The sequence below is a fragment of the Mustela nigripes genome, chromosome 17, assembly GCF_022355385.1.
Source record: "Mustela nigripes isolate SB6536 chromosome 17, MUSNIG.SB6536, whole genome shotgun sequence".
Taxonomy (NCBI): Eukaryota; Metazoa; Chordata; class Mammalia; order Carnivora; family Mustelidae; genus Mustela; species Mustela nigripes.
Window position 1 is genome coordinate 49,143,289 of NC_081573.1, and position 23,346 is coordinate 49,166,634.

A 23,346-nucleotide genomic window follows, 5' to 3' on the forward strand; every position below is an offset into this window, starting at 1 on the left:
TTATGCAAAATAAAGTTTATTTTTAAAAATGACTTGCTCAGACCATTTAGTGTAGTGAGGCAGATACTGAACAAATGAGCACAGTGAAGAAATTAGATAAAGGTGTATTTTGGTGAAATCTGTTACAATTAATCTGAATCCTAAATGTTAAGACCAATAGTTTTTTATTTAAACTTTTTTGTAATTTTGCATTTTATTTTTGTAATAGAATGAAAGGGAGACATCATTTTTATATTTTTTCTTCATTGTAAGTGAATTATCATTTTCTTTAAAATTAAGTGTAATTGAGAATTCTGTTATTCTCAAAATATGTTTCCAGGCATTAATAATAAAAGCACATTTCTTCAGTAATCTGCCTATAAAACCTTTAAACAGGTAAACTTAGAATTTCTCACAGTTATTTGAACATGTAGCTCTTTAATTTTTTTAAGGATATTTATAAAAACACCTACTTGAAGAAAGTGGGGAATAACCAAATGTTGTGGGGGCTGGACCCTAGAAGGAATAAATCTGAGTGGATGAGATCGATGTCTACCTGCCTTTCCCCATGAGGGTGCTGACTAGACCACATGCCATGACGTGGTTAGGACTCTAAGGAAATACTAGATCTTTTTGGCTTGAAGTATCCAAAGATAGAGTTTGGGGCTGCCAAAATGACTAAATATTGGGAAGGAAGTAGAAATCTCAGAAAGAGAAAGCTACCTGGGGGGAGTTCACTCTACCAGTTCCACTCAGATCCCTGGCTGCTCTGTGCATGTGAAACGTACTGGGGAGGTTCTTTGCCTGTCCTCAGAAATGTACTTGTGGAGTGGAAGGGAACTGCATTGATTCTCAGTATTACTGCAACTGTGATGCCGACTGGAATCAATGGTTTCCGTATGATTTCCTTTGCACATGCACAGGGAAGGTTTCTAGAAATCACTCAGACAGCTACAGCTGGAAAAGTGAACAAGCTTTAGAGACAAGCTTTCTGTGACTACTACCAGAAGAGAGACAGAATTGGAGTTTAACTCTCATGAATTGAGACAGGCTTGTAAACCCTTTCGCTTTCCAGAGAAATGACAGAAGGTTTGTGTCTTCACAGAAAAGACTGTGTAACAAAACAGTATGAACACTAAGAACACAACTGATGCCGGCCCACCTAAGATGGTATAAAACCAGACCTCCACAGTTTATTGTGGTCAGACTGTTCTTTACCTGTCTGGGGGGTAGGGGAAGATTTAGAAAATGGTAACAGAATCCAAAGTCTCTATAGTGTATCACCTGTAATATTCAGAATATTAGAACAATTGTTACATATTCCAAAAAAGGGTAAATTTAATCCAAAGTCAAGAAGAATAATAGTAGTTATTAGAAATAGACCCTGGAACACTGATGTTTGATAAGTAGGCAAAAACTTAAAAGCAACTATTATAAACATGCCTGAAGACTTAAAGGTAAAAATAACCACAACAAGTGAAGAGAGGACATACCAAGTAGATAAATGAGGACTGTATTCATAAAGCAAATAAATTTTGGAATAGGAAAGTACAACATCTGAAAAGAAAACTTCACTGGATGGATTTGAATATAAGATCTAGCAGAAGAAATCTTCAATGAACCTGAAGACAACTTAATTGAAATCATTTAATCTGAAGAACATGGCAGGTAGGGTTGGGGGAAGTTTGGAACAAAAACTAACAGAACCTTTGTGGATTTTGAGAAAATATCAGTGATTTAATAGGCAAGAAATCAGAGTCCCTGAAGGATAAGAAATAAAATAAGGCAAAAACTATGCAGAAATGATGGCTGGAAATTTCTCAAATTTGTTTAATAAACGTCTGTGGTAGCAGTTTTCTGAGATGGCCCTCCATGATCCACACAGCCTATCATTCACACCACTGTGTGATTTCCTCCCTGTGAGTGTCACCTGGACCTTGCGACTTGCTTCAAATAATTAAAATATGATAAAAGGGATGAGAATCACTTCTGAGATTAGGTTACAAAAGACTGTGACCTCTGATTTCCTTGCAACGCTTTCCCTGACTCTTGTTTTGATAAAGCAATCTGCCGTGTTGTGTCCTGGGGAGAGGCCAGGTGGCAAGGAGTGGAGGGTGACCTTCAACCAATAGTCAGTGAAGAGCCAAGGCCCTCAGTCCATCCATTGGCAAGGAACAGACTACTGCCAACAACCAACCACTGGAGCAAGCTTGGAAGCAGGTCCTTCCCCTGTCAAGATGATGGCAGTTGTCACCAACACTTTGGTTATAGCCTGGGAAGGGCTCTGAGCCAGAGTATCCTGTTAAGATATGCCCAGATTCTTGACACACAAACTGTAGATCATAAATGTGGTTTTAAGTCACTAAGTTGTAGGATAATTTGTTACTCTATAGTGTATACATAATATAACATCAATGTACAGATTCCAGAAACTCAGAGAATCTGAAGCAGAATGAAAACAGAGAAAAGCACACCTTGGATTATTGTTCAGATTGTTAAAAAAAAAAAAAAAAAAGATCAAGATAAATATTTTGAAAGCAGCCTGGTTGGATAGATACAGGGGAATACATTCCATGCAGGGGTTAACAAAGATACAAATGAAGGCTGACTTCTCAGCAAACGCACAGGTCAGAAGACAATGGAATGCTATCTGTAATGTGTTGAAAGAGAAAGCAGTGTCAACCTAGAATTCTATACAGAACAAATAGATATTTAAAAAATGAAAGTAAAATAAAGTCCTTTTCAGATTAAACAAATGCTGAATTTATTACCAGCAGAACTGCATTGTGTGAAATACTAACAAAAATTCCATAGGCTTAAGAGAAATAATGTCAGATAAAAACTCAGATCTTTGGGAAGGAATGAAGAACCCTGGAAATCATGACTGTGTCATTAAATAGAAAATCCAGGCTTTAAATTCTTTTTTGTAATTAAAAAATTAAAATGTACTGTCTAGCTGTATTATAACATCTATGACATCTAGATTTTTAGAATATATGACAGCAGTAACACAAGGAACAGGTGTGTACTGAGGGGAAATGGGGGGGTATGAGGATATTACCCTGTAGTGAGCTTCTACCATTTTATATTGAGTAATATAACACAAAATCTAACTAAAGTGGATGAACTAAAGGTGTATTATGTAAGGATCCATAAAACAAACATTAAAACAACTATGAATAGACATATACCTAAAAGGTGAATAGAAAATAAAATTGAATACAAAGAAATATGGAGTAAACCAAGAGAAGTAGGAGAGAGGGAGAAATGCAAGAAATACTATGGGAAAAAATAGAAATAAATACCAATTTGGTAGATCTAAAAACACAGTATCAGTCATTACACTAAATGTAATTAATCATATATGTATATTGAATTATAATGGACATAAGTACTGTATATCTTCAGGTGTACAACATAATGATTCAGTATTTTCATACAGTATGAAATGATCACCTTGCTATAACCATTCTGCTTAAAACATAGAAAATGAATTTCAAAATCAGCAACTAATAAGTCTGCAGGAGACACTAAAATGTGGCCACATTTTCACTCAAGTGAGCAATCATTGGCATGTGCAGACATACCTCAGAATATCTTGGCTTTGAAATGCAATAAGGACTATTGCTTCCCTTATGTTAATCAGAATAATTTTAAGAATTTTGTTGTCGTTACTGTTTTTTAGGACCAATGACACTGGATTCCTTTCTTACAAAGAGCATCTGCCAGTGAGGAAGATCGTGGTTACAGACACGGGCCGACCGCACTCAGAAGCAGCTTATAAACTGGGACCTCTCCTCTGCCGGGGAGACAGTAAGTGGTGGCAGTGGGTTGTCAACATGGCTGAGCAAGAATCATGTTTCTGTCATATAATAATGAATCTCACTTCTGTTGTGAAATGCATGAGAAGTGCCTGAAGTAATTCTAACAGTCAGTCAACAGATAATGTACCCTTATAAAGTGTAAAGCCCTGTAATAAATGCTTGGTGGCAAGCATTGTTCAGATTCTAAGAGAACGAAACCACTAAGCATCTCGATTTGATAGGCTTATAAACCTATCCCAACATTCCTAAACTTCCGCATGCCGTGATCCATCTCAGGGAAGCCTCAGTGCTGCGTAAAATCGTGAGCAAGGTGAGTTTTCTCCTGTTGGGCCTGTGGTGAAACGAGAGCGTCAGTAGAATGAAAGGCCAGTTTTATCAAACATGTTTCAATTTTTAATCTCATCTTTTTCCCAATCTGTGTGTCTGTGTATTTACACTAAATCAGTGGGACATACTGTTTTGTATATTCAGTGTATTAACACTCTAAACCAGAATTGTGGTTTCACAGAAAATATTTATTTTCTGCAGGGAATGAAATGAGCATACGTACCCATACATATGGAGACTGATGCATTAATTATTTATGCTTTTAGCTATTTCCAGGACTTAAAATGGAAATGGGAGAAACATTTATTTATGTTGAGAAGTATACCCTATGATAAAATTTTATTTTAGGGGCTCAAACTAGGAGATGATCTAACAATGCCGTGGATTTATGGAGATACATAGCAGAAGTTGCTTAGTTAAAAAGCAAAGATGATAGTGGCCTATAAAAATTTATATGTACTTGTAAAAAACTGTCTTCCATTGTACCTACCATCCCTGATCTTTGGCATCTCTACTTCCTGTTCTGCTAGTAGGCCTCACACAATCACACGAAGATGACACGGGGTATTGCATGGAGAGAAAAATTATGTGCAAAGAGATGAGGTTGTAAACTCAGGATGCATCTAGGGGAGTACAAGGATTTTGTGACTATAGAAAATTGTCCTATACGTCACACGCAGTTTTCACTGCTGCTTCTGATCTTAATCCTTTAGGGGCCCAGGCTGGCTTCCACACTCCCCCTTATTCCATTTGCCACCATCCCTGGGCAAGTGTCTGCTTTGACTGAGGTCACTACCACTAGTCCTTAGGTCTTCTTTCTCACAGACTTCCTGCCATGAACGCAGGGAACCTTTTCACTTAACACAGTGATTCTCTATGCAAGGCAGTTTTCCCCCTCCATGGACATTTGGCAGTATCTGGAGACATTTTTGGCCGTCACAATTGTTGGGGGATTGAGTGCTACCGGCATCTAGAAGGAGAGGTGAGGAATGCTGCTGGCTGTGCTACCATGCACAAGACCGCTCCCCTCAACAGAGAGTGATCTGGTCCAAAATGTCCATAGTGCTGAGGTTGAGAAACCAGAATGTTAAACTTTTGTGACCATGGGGATACAGAGATATATGGTTTTACAAGTAGTCTAAGTATTTAGAGACCAGCTAAATAATTTCTGAGTTATTAATGAAACTAATTGAGAGTTTCCTTGGCCTGGTCTTGTACATCTATTTTAGGCTCAAGGCTCATCCTCACATAACATTATAGGACTGTTCTCAGCATGGAGAGCTCTTTCTTATTTTCTGAGTCAGAAGAGCAGTACGGGAAATCTGTACTCCTGAAGGTGTCATGCCCTAGAGACACTGTTTTTTCTTTCCAACTGAGATAGATTGGATTACCATGGGGCTTCTAGATATGGAATCATGCACAGTGGGCCTTATAAGCAAAAGGAAGATATGTGGACAACATCTTAAGGGCACTAGGACCTGAACATTGAATAATTTAAGGCCAAGATATAGCTTAATTTTCATGATCCAACTGAAAGCATGGGGACCAGTTATAAATCTAAAGACCAGCAAAGTGACCTTTGATGTAAGACAAGGAAAAATGATAAAGGCTTGAACAACACAGTGGCATGGGGCTTAAGGAAGGGACTCACATCGAGAGAGAAATTCAGTATGATCTAGAGGGGAGTTGAGGTTGAAAGGGGGGAGGATGGTCTCTGGCTTTTCTGATCTAAATATAGTCACTTAGGAGCATTCACTGAGACAGTCAGGATGCTAGTACCCTTCACTGAGACAAAGGAACTCTTAGATGTTCTTTGACAGAAAAATGGAAAAATGAGATTAAAAAAAAATGACATTTAGGTTTTCTCACACAAACCAGAGATGCTGAAAATCTTATATCTAGCTATGTTTTTGTAGGAAAGAAGCCTTGAGAAAACAGGACAAATATAACAAAAATGAGTATGACTCCTTAGTGGTCCCAAATATGAGCCTACCCCTAATGAATTGGTACCATCTTTTTCCAAGTCCTTCTTTTATCCTTTTTTTTTTTTATGTATGTTGTTCTGAAGTCCCATGGTACTGCTGCTATTACTGTATGATGTCAGAAGTCATAGATAACACTGTTAAGTGTTTGACCTAAAGCACAACATGAAATGATAAACCCACCTTTACAGTTGTGCTGCAGACACAAAAGTTAGTAAATATATCATTCATCCTTTAAGGAGTTTATTTATGAACATAGAAATAAATTTCTTGAAAATAGATATGAAAAGTAAATGGCAGAATTCAACATCCTATTTATGAAAAAAGCCAAAATAGGAATTGAAGAGAACATCCTCAGTGTTTTAAAAGGCATCCATGAAAATCTGATCGCTAATATCATACTGAGTAGTCAAAGACTTGAAACGCTTTCCCTCTCAGATGAGGATCAAGGCAAGGATGTCTGCTCTCATGCTTCCTGTTCAACATCATACTGCTAGTCCTAGCACATGCGATAAGAAAAGGAATTCAAGGGATGTAGATCAGAAAGGAAGATATAAAATGTTCTATTTATAAATGATATGGATTTGTAGGTAATATCTGTAAGAATTTCTTTTTTTTAAGTGAGTTTAGCAAGGTCATGGGATACTTAGCTATCTCTAAAATAAGTAAATCTTAAAAATATATATGCATATATATGAGTATACATATATATGAAATCTTTATATATGTATATCTGATAACGGCTACTGCCCAGGATATAGAAAGAACTCTCTCACAGGTCAATAATAAAAAAAAATTCAAATTAAGAAATGGGCAAAACATCTGCACATACAATTCATCAGAGAAAATAACATTTCAAAAAGCACATAAAAAGATTCTTAATATTCTTAGTCATTAGAAAAGTGTAAAATAATACCACAATGAGATATCAATATATAACCATTAAAATGGCTAAAATTAAAAAACAAAAAACCCGGTAATGCCAAATGCTGATGAAGATGCAGAGTAATTGGAAATCCTCATTGCTGGTGCAAATGCAAAATGTTATAGCCACTTCGAAAAATAGTTTGGCAGATTTTTTTTTTATAGATTTAACACATATTTACTGTATGATCCAGCAATCCCATGCCTAGGTACACAAGAGAAATGAAAAACCTGTATGTAAAGTTTTATATTGGCTCTATTCATAGTCTGCTAAAACTGGATACCACCCAAGTGTCCATTAACTAGTGAATGAATGAACTTTCCCATTTTGCTGTGGTGTATCCATACAATATGATAGAATATTACTGATCAATAAGAAGAAATGGAATATTGATACATGCAACAACATGAATTAATCTCAAGTGCTTTATGCTAAGTGAAGGAAGTCTTACTTAAAATGCAATGTGCTGGACTATTATTCAGTGTCTAAGATATTCTGGAAAGGGCAAACAATGGGAGCAGAAAAAAGGATCTCTGTAATAGCTTCAAGGTGAGAGACCCATAAATACAGAGAACAAAATGGTGGTTGCCAGAGGGGAGGGTGGCAGGGAATGGGTGAAATGGATAAAGGAGATTGGGAGGAGCAGACTTCTAATTATGGAATGAATAAACCTTGGGAACAAAACGGAAAGAACAGGGAATATAGTCCATGGCATTGCAATAGTGCTGCATGACGACAGATGGTAGCTACACTTGTGGTGAGCACAGCATAGTATAGAGTGTCAAGTCTCTGTGTTGTACACCTGAAACTAATGTAACATTGTCCAACATTGTTAACTGTCCTTCAATAAAAAAAAAAATATATCTGAAGTAAATTCAGAAAACAGGAAAGGTTTTAGTAATATGCTTATTCTTCAAGATGCTCATAGAATCCTGCTGAATACGTTTCTGACTTATATGAACCATAGAAGCAAAAGAGTCAAAAGAAAGAATCTGGGTTTACTGGTTAACAGAGAGACTGTAACTAATGAGAGGGCTTACCCATGTACTTTCCTTTCCCCTAGAAGCAGTAGGAACATCCTCATTTTGAGGTACCATCCCAAGTCTTCTTTACTGCTAATCCCTCAACTTCGGCATGCAAATTAGCTGGAGAGCATGCCAGCTCATGCTTACGCTGGCTAAATGCTTTCTTGACATTCATCATGAGGACATCTACAGAGTCATCTTCCTAGCTCTGCATGTCCCGCAGCAGGAAGAAACCTCATGGACCCCTGATGACCACTGCCCTTTCATTTGCTTTCCTCCATCCGCAAAATCTCCCCAAACCATGTCCTGAAACCTGTCATGCTCAAGTTCAAACCCTTCTGCCATGAAGCCTCCCAAAGGTCTCTAGAGAGCCTCGTCTTACACTTTCAAATAATGTTGAACAAATTACAAAGATATATTTTTCATACTGGCTTTTAATTATTTTTGAGCCTCTCAAGAGCAGATCCATTGCTCATTTATTATTGTGTTCCTGGCACCTAGTACATTACCTGTTATGTGAAAGATAATCGATAAATAGCAGTTTATGGAAGAATGAGAATGATCCATCATACACAGCTCAAGAAACCTGTAGCTTTGAATTATTCGTAAGAGACAGGAACAAAGTTTCGATTATATAAGCAATTAAATGATGTGCAAACATACACTTTTAATGAAAAGAGTTTAGATTATATTGAAAGACTTATTCCACTTGAAAAATCATATAGTACATAGAGAGTCTAGTTCCATCTGAATCATTTTTCATCAGTACACTTGGACTTGTAGCAGTGAAGTGTTTTCAAATGAGTACATGATTTCACTTAATACTAATTATTTTTGATTTTCACTCTTCTAATAATACAGTGTCTTTATAAAACTGAAATACTTTCTACTTCTTGGAGGAAAAAATATTTTGTGGTCTCATTTCATTTTGCGTTCTGTTCTGACTTACATTATAGCTAGTAATTGATATTCAAGCACAAATGTGGCAAACATTCTCTCTAATGCTTTCAGAAAATTTCCACTTTTCTGACACCGGTAATCCTGGTAATTCTCAAGTCTATAATAATATGCTTTTGTGATAATTTTATACACACACATACCTTATTTATTTTAAATATTAAATATTAATGACTTAACTGATACAGTTATTATAAAATTTTAAGATATTCAGAAATGCCAAAAAAAGTGTAGTAATTACACTTTGTGAGTCATGCAGCTCACAAATAATGATGACTACCAGTGATTATTATTCCAGGAATTGCTAAATATTTCTGGAGCAGGGTTTCCCAACTTTGGCACTCCTGCCATTTGACCTGTTATGGTTGGGGGCTGTTCCATGCGTTGATGGACACTTAGCGGTATCCCTCTTCCCAACTAGTAGTACCTTTCCCCTAGTTGCGACAACAAAATATGTCTCCAGAATTGCCAAATGTCCCCTGGGGCAACATTGCCTCAGGTTGAGAAGCACTATGCTGGACCCAAAAAAAAAAAAAAAAAAAAAAAAACCAAAAAGGAACTGAGAAATAAGTTTCCAAAACTTTATTAATGGAAATTGACAGAGAAAGGAGAAACCAAATTGAAGCTAAGGGAATTGCTTTACATTATTTATATATCTCATAAATATATGTTCAACTTGAATGATCCCACTAAACTTTAAGAAAAGATTATGAAAATTTAAAAGGTTATGGAGTCACTAGGTTTCATATTAAATTCATTTTTAAATTTTAGGCAGTATTGATCTATTGTGAAAAATGGGAAAAGTAGCACTCATTTTTCCTCTCCTCTCCTTTTTCTCCCCCACCTGTCCTTTTTGCTAATTTTGCTGTTATTTCTGTAGTTGTTTATTCTTAATGCTAGCCACTAGTCTATCATCATAGCCTCTGTATTCTTGAATGATTTTTTATTTTGATTTATTTCTTCTTGGATTGCCTTGTCAGGTAGCTGATATTTTCTCTTTCCTCTCCAGAATACCCATGAGTGTTGCACTTGAGTTTGCATGTGCTTGGAAATATTTGTTGCCTCAGAACTCTAAAACAAACTTTGTGGGTTTAACTTTATATTGGTATTTTTGGTTACAGCTTTAGTAAGAAATAATTCACATGCCTTACAATTCACCCATTTAAAGTATACAATCTAATCATATCTTAGTATATTTAATCATTGTGGTATATTACGGAGCTGTGCAGCAATCACCACAACCAATTTTGGAACATTTTCATCACCCCAAAAAGAAACCTAGTCCCACTGGACAAACATTCCCGGTTTCCCTCCCACTACAACTCCAACCCCAGTCAACAACATTTAGATGAAAACATGGAATATGTGGTTTTTATGACTGACTTCTTTCACGTAGCATGGTGTTGCCAAGATTTATCCATGTTGTACCATGTATCAACACTTCATTATTTTTTATCACCAGATAATATTCCATTGTATGGATAGGCTACATTTTGGTTACCCATTAATCAGTTGGTGGACATTTGGGTTGGTTCCATTTTCTGGCTCTTAGAAATAATGCTGCTATGGACATCTGTGTATGAGGTTTTTGTGAACATATTTTTCATTTATCTTCTTTTCTTATAAAACTCAGTTACCTTGAGTTTATTTCTAGGAGAGGAACTTCTGAGTTATAATGTAACCTTACATTTGGACTTTTTAGAAACTGGTGTAACATTGGGGGGGGGTTCACACTGTGACTTTCACCATTTGTACATATTATTGCACTTTTGTTTGCACTGAGAGATGCAGTCATCTTGTCTTCTACAGCTTTTATAGATATCTTTTGGCTGATATTTCATTACAAAGTAGGTTTTATTTTTATTTTTCCTCAAAAAAAGTATGTGTGCTTTATTCTCAGATTTCTTTCAAATTTGAGGATATCTGCTTATTGCTTTAACACACACACACATACACACACACACACACACACACACACACACACACAAAATAGGCTGGACACATTTTCTTCCTCTCAGAAATTTGTGGATAGTGCTCCTTTGTCTCCTGATATTAACTATTGCTGTATGCTGAAGACAAACTGATTTTTTTCACCTGCTAGATGACTGGCTTTTTCTAACCGAATACTTTACAGAATAATTTCCCCTAAAGGTCAGTAACTTAACAAGGATGCATCTCAGTATTGTGCATTGCCATTAATTTTTCCTGAAATTGGATGTGATGTTGTAAAATATATAAAATGTAAATTTTTTAAGAAGCTTGTTATTGCAAACATGATCTAAATTTCTGCTCTCAGTTTATTAATCTGAACAAGGTAGTCTTTTCAACTCTGGCATTAGAATTTTTCTAATTATTTTATTCAGTGTATTTCTCAGTTAATTCATTGTTGAATTTTTATGTCAGTGAAGGAGGCCCCGAAACTTACATGGTTAGAAATTATTGTTCTAAGTTTCTTGTTCCAAAAAAGTCTTGTCAATGAAATTAGTTTTCTTTTTTTTTTTTCATTTTGTCTGCATCGACTTATTCAGCTGTCTGAGAAATCACAGCTGCCCAAAATGCATTAAATAATCAAAGGTGCATGTAGGCAATAAATAACTTTGCAGAAGTTACATTCGTAGACTGGAGAAAGATATTGACTAGTGATTTGGTTAATTTCTCTTCCATTCGACAAAGTTCTGTTCCATTTGACAGACTACATATAAACCATTAAAAAGAGTGAGGATCAATTCCATTTCAACAGATAATCATATAATTTTGCAAGTTCCACAATGTCTGTTAATCCTCTACCATTAGGAAATTCTTTTTAATTTTTATATTTTTATTTTCTCTTCTTAGGTTTTTCTTTATTTAATTTTCCTGAAGTTTCTTCATCTTTTTACCCCTTCCACCTTTTTCTCTTCTTTCTTCTCTCTCTCTTCTGCTCTCCTCTTTCCCCTCCTTCTTTCTAGTAGTCTATCTAAGAATTTGAGTGTATTTATTAAGATACACATAATACAAACTAACTGGGACAAGTTAACCTTTCTCATTGCTACTTTGACAAAGGAAATCTCATAATTTCACTCAGCAAATATTTATTGAGCCCATACATTTTACTGTGCCTTCCCCACATCTCAAGAGAAAGAGAGAGAGTGCTAGCACAGAGGGAACAAAATAGACAGAGTGTCTGCGTTCTTGGAGCTTGAGGTCTCTTGGGGGAGAGGTAGATGATATGTAAGTAAAATATATGATACGATAGATGCTAGTAAGTGTTGTGAAGACAATATAGTTGAGGTGAGGGGGCTGTAGGTTTGGAAAATTTAAATAGAATAGTTATAAAATGCCCACTAAGAAGGTGACATTTGAATATAAATCTGAAAGAAATAAGGGAGAAAGGCATGTGTATATCTGTGGAAGAGTACTCTGGACAGAGGAAGAAGCCAGAGTAACCATGCAGAGATGGGAATGTTCGTGGAAAAACAAGATGGTCAAAATGTCTGGAGCAGAGGGAGCAAGGAATGATGGAAGACATTAGAAGATCTGGTGGTCAGATCTTTGAGGATTTTGAGAGGTCTTTATTTTTCAACTTCAATAAGATTGGAAAACGTTGGAGAATTTTGAGCAGAGGGTTGGTGTGATCTAATTTACATTTTAATGAGATATAATGGGGAAGATGGAAGCAAGGAGGCCATTTATGAGACCATATCACCAACCCAGCTGAGGGATCATGGTGGCTTGGGCCATGGGTGCAATAATGATAGTTGTAGTATGGGAACAGTTCAAAAGGAGGAGCAATATAGTTTGCTGATGGATCAATGTAGGTTGCAGAAGAATCAAGAATAACACCAAGGTGTTTGGTCAGATAATCAGTTGGAGGCACAAAATTGGCATTAAGCAAGAGGGAGAATATTGCTGGGGTCAAGGAGTTGCAGAAAAATGTAAAGAACTCGGGTTTTTGAACGTATTAAAGTTATGATGGAGGCATACAGATAGAGATGTGGAGCTGTTAGTTTGAGAGTTCCAGGCTTCAGATATGTTTCTGTAAGTCATCAGCATATTTAAAGCCATGAAATGGACTAGCAGGAGTCATTGTGGATGCAGAAGTGTAGTGATAGAGTCTGGGGGTGTTCCAACATTAATAGGTTGAGGAGGGAAAGAGGAAGAAAGAAAGAAACAGAATTATAGCACTAATGAGAAAGGCAAAAGAGTGTTGGTATTCTGGAACCAAGTGAAGAAAAATGTTTCAAGGAGGGGAAAATAATCAACTATGTTCATCGGTTTTGATAGATTAAGTAAGGTGACTGAGAATTGATGAAGGACTAGTAACTAGAATATATGAAGAATCCTCAGAAATCAACAGTGGGAAAAAAGAAACAATCCAATTAAAATATGGATGTTATGGATTGAATTGTTTCCCCACCCCAAAGTTTATATGTTGAAGTCCTAACCACAATGTAGCTGTATTAAGTGGTGGGGTCTTCAAGGAAGTAATTCAAGTTAAATGAGGTCATAAAGGTGGGGCCCTAATTTGGTTGGCCTGGTGTGCTTGTATGAAGAGGAAGAGACACCAGAGAGTTTCTCCTCCCACCCGTGCACAGAGGAAAGGCCATGTGAGAAGGTGGCCATCTACAAGCCAGAGATACACTAGATAAAAGACACGAAGAGAGATTTCATTAAAAGGCCACAAATGGCAATTAAACACACAAAATTCCTCAAAATCACTAGCCACTGGAAAATGCATATCAAAACCACAATTAGATGTTACTGTATACCTTTCAAATGGCTGGAAAAAAAGTAATGACACAGAATTCTGGCCAAGGCATGAAGAAACTTGATCCCTCACACACTGCTGGTGGGGAATGTAAATGATATAGGCATTCTGGAAAGGAGTCTGGCAGTTTCCTAAAAAGCAAAACATTCAACTCTCATAGGACTCAGGGATTGTACTCCTGGGCAGTATCCCAGAGAACTGAGAATTTACATTCATATGAAAACTTGTACATGGATGTTCATAGCAGCTTTGTCTGTTAATTGCTGAAAACTAGAAACAATCCAGATGTCTTTCAACAGAAGAATGGTTAAACTAATTTTTCATACATGGACTACTGCTCAGCAAGAAGAAGTGAACTACTGACACACACAAACCTGCCTTATCTTCAGAGAGTAAATCTGAGTGAAAAATAGTCTCAAAGGGCTACATACCATAAGCCTTTATTTATAGAACATTCTTCAGATGACATCAAAGAACTGATTAGGAGTTGTCACAGGGTTACAGAAGCGGGGAGGCAGGGGAGAAGTACGTGTGGCTGTAAAAGAGAAGCATAAGGCATACAGATTGCTGCATCTTGACTGGTGTCAGTGTTTTTGGTTTCAGTGGTGTGCTTTTGCAAGATGTTACCTATGGAGAAAACTAGCTAAGGGGCACACAGAATCTTTCTGTATTATTTCTTACAACTGCATGAGAATCTGCAATTATCTCAAAATAAAAATACTAGTGAAAGAAATTATATTTCTGGCTCTTGAAAATGATTGTTACACATTCAGAAAGATATGTTTGACTAGTAAATTACCCCTTGTCTTGGAGTTTCTGTGTTTTACTTCATTTTGTTTACATAAGTGTTACCAAACTTGTGGAGTTGTATACATAACATATACATGTCAGTCATACCTCAAGAATGAAAGGAAGAAAGAAAGGTAGGTAGGTAGGGTTAGCATGTCATATGCATTCTGCTTTTAAAAGTAAAACAGAGTGCCTTGAAAAATAACAGCTTTTTCGAATATTGTTCTTTTTTAAAAACAGCTTTATTGAGCTATACTTTATATACCATACAATTCACGTATGTATAATGAGATACTCTGTGGCTTATAGAAATTCACAGCATTGTATAACCATTACCGCAACAGTTTTATAATATTTTTGACACCCCAGAAGAACTCTGTGCCCCTTATCGTCTGTCATTCTCCAACTGCCTTGTCTCCCCAGTCCTAGAAAAACCACTAATCTACTTTCTGTCTCAATAAATCTGTTATTTTTAAAGGACAATCTATTCATGATATAAATAAAAGTTTAACAAAAGGAATATTTTTTTAAATTACTTCTAATCTTGACATTCTGCCTAGTTAATTTTTCTGAATGAGCTCTTTTTACTTTGTGAATGGAATTAAGTTAAATCCTTCCTACCCCTTCTTCTATGGATCCCATTATCCATTCCCCCCCCCCTTTTTGAAAGATAAAAGGTGGAATTCCTGAAGGAATCATTCCAAATTTTTAGTACACTATACTGAATTTAATTGAAAATACACTAATTATTAATGACTTAAAATTATTTGCAACTATTAGTGAGTCGCGTAGAATAACACACCCTGATTTGCTTTTGTTGGGCTAATAAAAGGGGCCTAACTCTCCTGACTAATCCAGCAAGTGATTGCATTCAAAACTGCTACTGGTGCAGCTTAAGGATTTTTAAACCACCTTAGCCAGAAACTCTTGTCTTCAAAAGACCTGCCGCTTCCTACTGGTGCCCGCCTGCTGGGCTCTGCTCTGCCGCCCTCCCTCTCCCCTCGGTTCTCTGAGGCAGTTCCCATTCCTCTGAGTGCTTCTTAATAGCAGTCTGTAAAGAGCTGAGGTATCATATGCCATAAACATTATTCGATCATGAAAATATTGGCCTCTGCTTTCTTTATAATTGTTTTGAATTAGCAGCACTTTCTTACTCCAATAAAATGTTCTCTATTTTTTACCTATTGAGAATCTGCACAATGAGGTTTGCTAACTAGACAAAATAGACACGATTATGTGTGTGAGAATGTTTAAGCTGCCTAAGGTAATATATTGTTTCCATGGCTGTAAGAACATTCATTGCGAAGATAGCAGCAGTTCAAAGAATTGTTCCTTTGTTTCGACCAGTTCCCTGAAGCCTTGATAGGATGCTTTATTGAGTTAGTTGTGATATTAAAATGAAACAACTGAAATATTGTGTCTAATAATGATATTATCTAATTTAAACCTTTAAGGAATTCTGAGTGTTCTTTTTAATCTGACCAAACGGATACGATTCAATAATATTCCATAATTGAGAGTTACAACTTTAATTTTCATGTATATCACATTTCAACAGAAAGGCATTTAAACCCTTTTAAAAAAATAGGTCAGGTAAGACCTTTTAAGAACACAAGTGCGTTGTTATCCCTGACTTTTGATACTTTGCATTTTCTTGCATTCATTCCTAGAGATCAAAATGTCTAAGCGTAGAAATAACTGTAAAATGGAAATAAGGACTAGGCTTGGCAAACTCAGATAATACAGTTTCATTTGGTTGTAGGAGGGGGAAAAGCCCTTAAAGTGTATTCTCAGCTGAATAAATTCAGCTCTAAAATTGTTCACAGATGAGCTGAGAATTGACTTTTGAATCAGGTCCCTAAGAAAAACAGAAAGAGTAAAATAGATACAACCACTGCTTATTTGGTCCAGAATTTATAGAAAATAAATTAAAATCTAAGGAACAGATAGAAGCTGAGTCGAGTTTGTGATTTTGAACTCTAGGTATCTGTTCCCTGCAAACATAATGAGCCATTGTTTTGAAATTACTGTTTTCTAACTTCAGTGGATCAATACGTCTTCCAGAAAGGTAATTTAGATAGAATTTTAACCAATGCTGTGAGTGTGTATGCGGGCAGGTTGCTTAAAACTCAAGGTATGTATTTATATTTGATGTGTCCAGAGCTGGCTGGTGGCAGCCGCAATACATAGTTGATTTCTCTAATAGTGCTTCTCATCAACCACACATAGCCACTTGGATCTCACTCCTGTCACCTCATGCCTCTGCATTTATATTTTATTTCCCATGCGGCCAGCTAGAGGAGTCCTACCGTGTTTTTTCAAAAGGAAATTTGTCGATACAACAACAGCCAAATGAATGAAAAGTGAAGAGAAGAAGTTTGCATGTGGACAGAAATTGTAATTAAATTACAATTCACAGAAGTTTTTCTCAGATCTCTTCATTTATACCCCAGCCTTTTAAACATTTTCTCCTTATATTGAGCATTTTTTAAACTTTTTCAGAGTCCCTTCCTGCTCTTTATCCACTTCACTATGACAAGCAAACTAAAAGGTAATTTTGAATGAAAAGAGCATTTTCATGAGATGAGCAAAGCACAGACCTAAGTAGTGTCTTGATCTTTAATTAGTTGAGACTATTTTGAATGCCAGTCTCAGTTTAGGAAATTGCAAAGCCCATTAATGAAAACAGTTAGTTCAAGGTGTAAGTCTGTGAAGTGTGTGTGTTAGAAGTGTCAGAACAAAAAGTGCTTTGAGCTTCTTTAGATTTTTTGTTATTCAAAGGAATGTAGGTGTTTGAATTTTCAAGTTATAAAAAAAAATTAAGTCTATTAACCAGTGGTTGGCAGATTCTTATCATATCGCTTTGCCAGAGGGCAGAATTTAGGGTGAGGCTGATTTTCTTCTGTAAAATAAAACATAAGAACCATTTCTGCCATGTTCATTCTTCTTCTATGTTGGAAGGAATCCAGGATTGCAGTCCTTTGTAAGATCACCAATCTTACACTCACGTCTTGTATAATAAATTAATAGAAAAAGAGAAGCAGGTTTGTATAAATTAGCAATTTTTTAATGGTAGAAATGCTAAAAATAGAAAATGTAATTATGCCATTCATTTTATTTTATGAATTTTTCTTTTTGATTTTTTTCCTTTTTTTTTTTTTTAAACAGGGTCATTTTGGAATTCAGCTTCCTTCAATACTGAGGCCTCATACCTTCATTTTCCTACTTTCCATGGAGAACTTAGTGCAGATGTATCTTTCTTTTTTAAGACAACAGCTTCATCTGGGGTATTTTTAGAGAACCTGGGGATTACCGATTTTATAAGGATAGAGCTACGCTGTGAGTCTCCTTTTTCTTAGAAGTCTGTGGCATTCTATTTAATAGTAAACCCTTTAATTGTGAAACTACTGTGTTTCTACTTTATTAGCTAAATCTTTCCATTGTGTCCTTTTGGAAAAAAATCTATGATATTAAGTTGGCCTTTTTGCAAGAAAATAATATATAACATGATAATTTGGGGAAACAATTGGTATTCTCTAAAACCAACTTGAGTTTTAAACACAAAAAATTAAATTTTTTAAAAATTCTGAATTAACTACATTAAGTAATTAAGTTAATTACTTAATTAAATCAACCAGCCATATAATTTTGTATGCCATCTAATGTTGGTATACTTTTAGGCCACTGTTAGTATCTTAATATCAAATGTATATTACATGCTTTTAAAATTAGATGAACTTTGAATCACTATAAGAATTATTTTTACATAAAATGCCAGATGCTATTTAGTTTTCTTGTCCTGGTTACATAGTTTTGCTCTATCAATATGCAAAATTAACTCTGAGGATGGATTTCTTAAAATCTGGGTTTTTTTCAAATTGTACTTTCCGGTCTCATTTCATGTTTCTTCTTTACTGATGCCATCGGGTCCTTCCATAAGATTTAAGCCATCGCCTTTCTGTGTCTTGGTGGCTATGCCCTGGTGCTATATGCCCAAGGGTACTGAGGACTCCAGTGTCCAGCACATGGACTAAGTCGAACAATCTTCATGTCTCCTATCCCCAGCTCCGGCAGTAGTGACCTTTTCATTTGATGTGGGGAATGGGCCTTTTGAAATCTCGGTGCAGTCACCAGCACACTTCAATGACAACCAGTGGCACCACGTCAGGGTGGAAAGGAACATGAAGGAGGCATCTCTTCAAGTGGACCAGCTCTTACCGAAGATGCAACCTGCTCCCACCGATGGGCACGTCCTCTTACAGCTCAACAGTCAGCTCTTCGTGGGTAAGTTCTGAGGGTGGGCAGTTTGTCACTGAACTAGAGGACGGAAGTGCGGAGCTGGGCCAAGATGAAATAATAACAACCGGTAACAGCAGCAAGCCACTATGGACTGAGAGCCCGTGTTCCAGGCTCTTGGTTCTTCCTCGTAATCAACCTGTGACACGGGTTAGTCCCATTTTACAGATGAACGGATGGAGGCACAAGGGATTGCAGTGCCTTGCCTCCAGACATCTGCCTAGCAAATGAGATTTAAATCTATGTTGATTCATTCCTAAACCTGGATTCTTAATATTATATAATTGGTTCGAGTTTGGGTTTGTTTGTTTATTTGGTTTTGGTTTTGTTTATTACATTAGCACTTTCAGTGTTTTGTTGAGAGGTGTTTCTCTCCGTTCTCATGGGATTTAAGGAACCCTCCCTGTAGTTCCAGATAATGCCAAACAGGGACCCCTGTCAAAAAACAGGCCAATAGAGGAAAAAAAGAAAAGCAGGAGCCATCGATTCTTCCATCGATTCTTCCGGTGCTCCTCATTTTGCCCACTGTTCGGATGCCTTCTGAACACTGACCTCACGTTTATTTATATCCAGATATTCCTTTATTGCCTGGATACATTCACTTGGTTTCTATAGACTGGGTACTGGAATCCTTCTGAAAGCATTTGTTTTATTTTCAGCCTTTGCTAATTACTTCAGAGAACTCATCGACCATTAAGTTCAAGGAGTTATTTCTTACTTGATCACTTCTCATATATTTTGATGTAAATAAGCTTTATAAAGCAGGACAAATGATAAATGATCAGAAATTATATTTCAAGCATTTTTAAGAGTTCTGTTTTAATACAAAATTCAACAGATTCCCTTTATATCTTTTGTTCCTTAATAATCTTGTTTTATTACTCTCATTGCAAAAGAGAAGCCTGTTTGTGACTTACTTGGCTAAGACACATTTGGGATTTCTAATGAATTTATATACTCCTTATTTCTATCATCAATTCTTTCATTCAATAAATAGTTAATGAGCGTCTTCTCTGAGTAGGGCGCTGCACTAAACGACCTAATCATAATCTTGCAACCACTCAACTGACTTCTTGAAGGGTATGGAAATAGTAGGGAGTACTCGGAATACATAACTTTTCTTTTAGTAACATGCTAGAAACTCGGTTGTGAAATTGACATAGATATTTCTCGATATACAAAAACTGAGAAAGGGCTGCAACCAAAGCTATGGCAATTTAAAATCTGTCAGTATCTTGGAAATAGCCTTACTATTCTTGGAAATTGAGAAGGCTGAAACAGTCCTCGAATTTTTCAGTGAAATCTGCTGCAGTTCGCCTGAACGTGAACTTTTATCCTTTGTATGAATTTTAACTTCATAGAAATGAAGTCACTAGATAGTGTGTGTGATAGGAATCCTGGCCTTAATTTGATTTCAGGAAGTTGTAATGGTTAGAGTACTGTTATTATATCAGAAGACTGGGTTGGAACAGACTTGAGTCTTTCGCCATCAATCCTGTGTTATAATTTTAATAAATATATCTAAGAGATTTCATCTTTATGATGGCAATTGATTAGGCTTTTGATATTCCCATATGTGTTCGGATCCAAGGACTGCCTTAGTGAACATTTTATAAACTAAAATCTTTAGTATGTTTAAGTCAAGTCACTGAAAACTAGAAAGAAAAGGCAGAAAGATCTCTGAAAAAAATGTTACATTCACTATTAAGACAAATCTGTTATATAACTCCCTTCTTTTCACTCACAGGTAACCAAGAAAATTGACAATTTGTGATGCTATGGAAAGGACTCTTATTTTTTAAAACGGCGTAGGGACGGGAAGGCCACTGGCTGTGAGAGGCCACATCAGTGTCTTCTTTCTGTCTTTACCTCTTCCCCATGAGTGGGCCCCTGTCTTAGGAAAGGGACCCAACCAAGTTAATAAAAACTATACTTACACAAAAAATATTAATTTATCAATTTGTAACATTACTATCACACAAATCAGAAAAATTTTTAAAATTTCCAGATGATAATACTTTACTGGGGGTTAAATTTTAATTTAAAAGCTTACACTGAATTAGTGCAAAGTAGATAAAAAATCAGTAAAAAAAAATAAGTAAAAATTAGAACCAATTTAATGTAGCTCCTACTGAGACCAGAAAGGAGCTCTCTGCATTCCTGATAGTATGTTTCAGTGGAAGAGACAAGAGGCAGCAAATAAAAGAGTAAATAGTAAGACAAAATAGATCTTATTTGTCATATAAGTTTTTGATGTAATGCTTATTTTATACATGCATGCACATACGCATATATATATATTTGTGTGTGTGTGTGTGTGTGTGCAGCTTCAGATAATGGTAAATACTATAAAATGTCAGGAAATGACTTGGGTTGGGGGGGCTTCTACTTGATGTGGGGTAGTCAGGGGAATGCTCTCTGAAGGCCTTACCTTTGAAGAGAGGCCAGAGAAAGCAAAGGAGGGAACTTGAGAACATCTGAAGGGAGAGAATTCCTGGCCGAGGGACCGTACTCAACGTGAAGAGAAGGAGCCTTTGTGGTCGGTAGAGAGAGTCGGTCTGAGGGAAGGCGTGGTGTCAATCATCATCAAGTTATATACTGGGCCTTGTGATACCATGGGGAGGAATTTGGCTTTTATTCTGAGGTACAGAGGAGTGGCTAGATCTAATGGACATTTTTTTTTTTTGAAGATTTTATTTATTTATTTGACAGATAAAGATCCCAAGTAGGCAGAGAGACAGGCAGAAAGAGGAGGAAGCAGGCTCCCCGCTGAGCAGAGAGCCCGATGTGGGGCTCTATCCCAGGACCCTGAGATCATGACCTGATCTCTAAGGCAGAGGCTTGAATCCACTGAGCCACCCAGGCGCCCTAATGGACATTTTCCACGTCTCTCTTGCTGCTGTGAAGAACATGGATTGAGGGAACGGGGTAGAAGCCACCTAGAGCAGTGATCCCCGTGGGAGATGGCAGTGGCAGGGACTGGAGAGGAGATGGTGAAAACCAGCCGTGGGCCATCTTGAAGTGTAGACACACACAACTTGTGCTGGACTGGTTGTTGCTGGTAGTGTGTTACTTCTTATCCCTGCTAATCTTCTTGGGGACAAGGTGCTTCTTGGTAGGTCCCTGGGATCCTCACAACATTTCTCAGTTTTTAATTTCAACTGAAGTTCATGTTTCTCATTCTCTTCCTTTATCATAATTTGTAGGATAATTCAAGCTGTTCCCGGACCCCTCAGTCTGGATTATATACTATAAGCCCTGCAAACCATAGTCCCACCAGACTGCGAAAGACCGCTGCTCGTTCTTCGCAGCCCAGAGAAAATATTTCCCTTTCTCCCTTTTCTTCAGTGAGATCCCACCCACCCCACAATGACACACTCCCAAGAAACTGGGCTTCTCTCTTCATATGTTCTGTGCTAGCACACGGTCAGATATCGAAGGGATGCTCTCTTGGGCACTGTTTCCCCGCGTTTGAATACCTCCCGGTATTCAGAGCTAAATCTGTTCTCTGAGCCACGACTCAGGGATGCCTGGGAGTCTGTGCTCTGATTCAACAAAAATGATCTTCTGGTTCAGATTTTAAAGAGTAATTTCATTCCCCTCACTTTAAAGTTCAAGAGTTTAATTTGTAGTTCACCCTTCCATCTTAAAAATAATTATGGCTAATCAGTATTTTTAAGTATACATAATGACTGTCATTCATTTTGGGGTATCAGGATATAGTGAGATAAATGTAACTGCAAAGAGTGAGTCTATAGTTTAACTTTTACTCCTAAATAATGTTTGAATCCAGACAATGATGGTGATGATAGCTGTAAGTTAAACAGAAACACAGTTCTTTATAAACACGGGACCAAACTATAAGACTAAGCTAATGCTAGTCCAAGATAATGTTAGTATCGCAGCACTTAGTAGCTTTTACCAAAAATGTGCCTTCCTTTTTATAAACAAATTTGGCAGAAAACATTAACACTCTTGTGGAATATTTCAAATACCAAATAAAGTTACTTTATAAAACTACAAATATGAAACATAAGAAATTTTGATAATATAGAACTATGTTTCTTTGAGATATATCTGTAACATTTTTACCTATAAGTAAAGTGTTGTGGATATATGCATATATATTCCTTTTTATTTCCTTTATAGTCTCCATCTCACTGTGCTACCACAGCCAGGCCTATGTTGATGATACTTACTGACATTACATTTTTTTGAAATTAAGGATTTTGGTGGTCGCTCAGTAGTGACTAGTGGAATGGGACAACCTGAAAGCATCTGATATGTTTTCCCAATTGCTGCCTTCAGTCTCTCCCTTAAAAAGCAGTTGTAAAGTGTGTCTGCATCTCAGAGTGAAACTCTGGGGCAAGACTGATGCTTTACCTTCTGAGCAAAATCAGTAAAAAGAAATAGAAGGAATGATTAAAAATGTGATTCAACTGAGCAACAATGATATATGACGATTAAAATAGAAAGAAGAAAATGAGAGTCTCGG

General features: G+C 36.7%; 1 protein-coding gene across 2 annotated transcripts in view; it reads left to right on the top strand.

Annotated features, from left to right (window-relative positions):
- Positions 1–23,346, top strand: part of CNTNAP4 (contactin associated protein family member 4) — a 242,398-nt gene that overhangs the window by 188,989 nt on the left and 30,063 nt on the right. For both annotated transcript variants that reach the window (XM_059381303.1, XM_059381304.1), the window contains exons 15-17: positions 3,665–3,792; positions 17,724–17,894; positions 18,621–18,839. In XM_059381303.1, the coding sequence (XP_059237286.1) occupies positions 3,665–3,792; positions 17,724–17,894; positions 18,621–18,839 (518 nt within the window). The remainder of the gene's footprint in view (positions 1–3,664; positions 3,793–17,723; positions 17,895–18,620; positions 18,840–23,346) is intronic.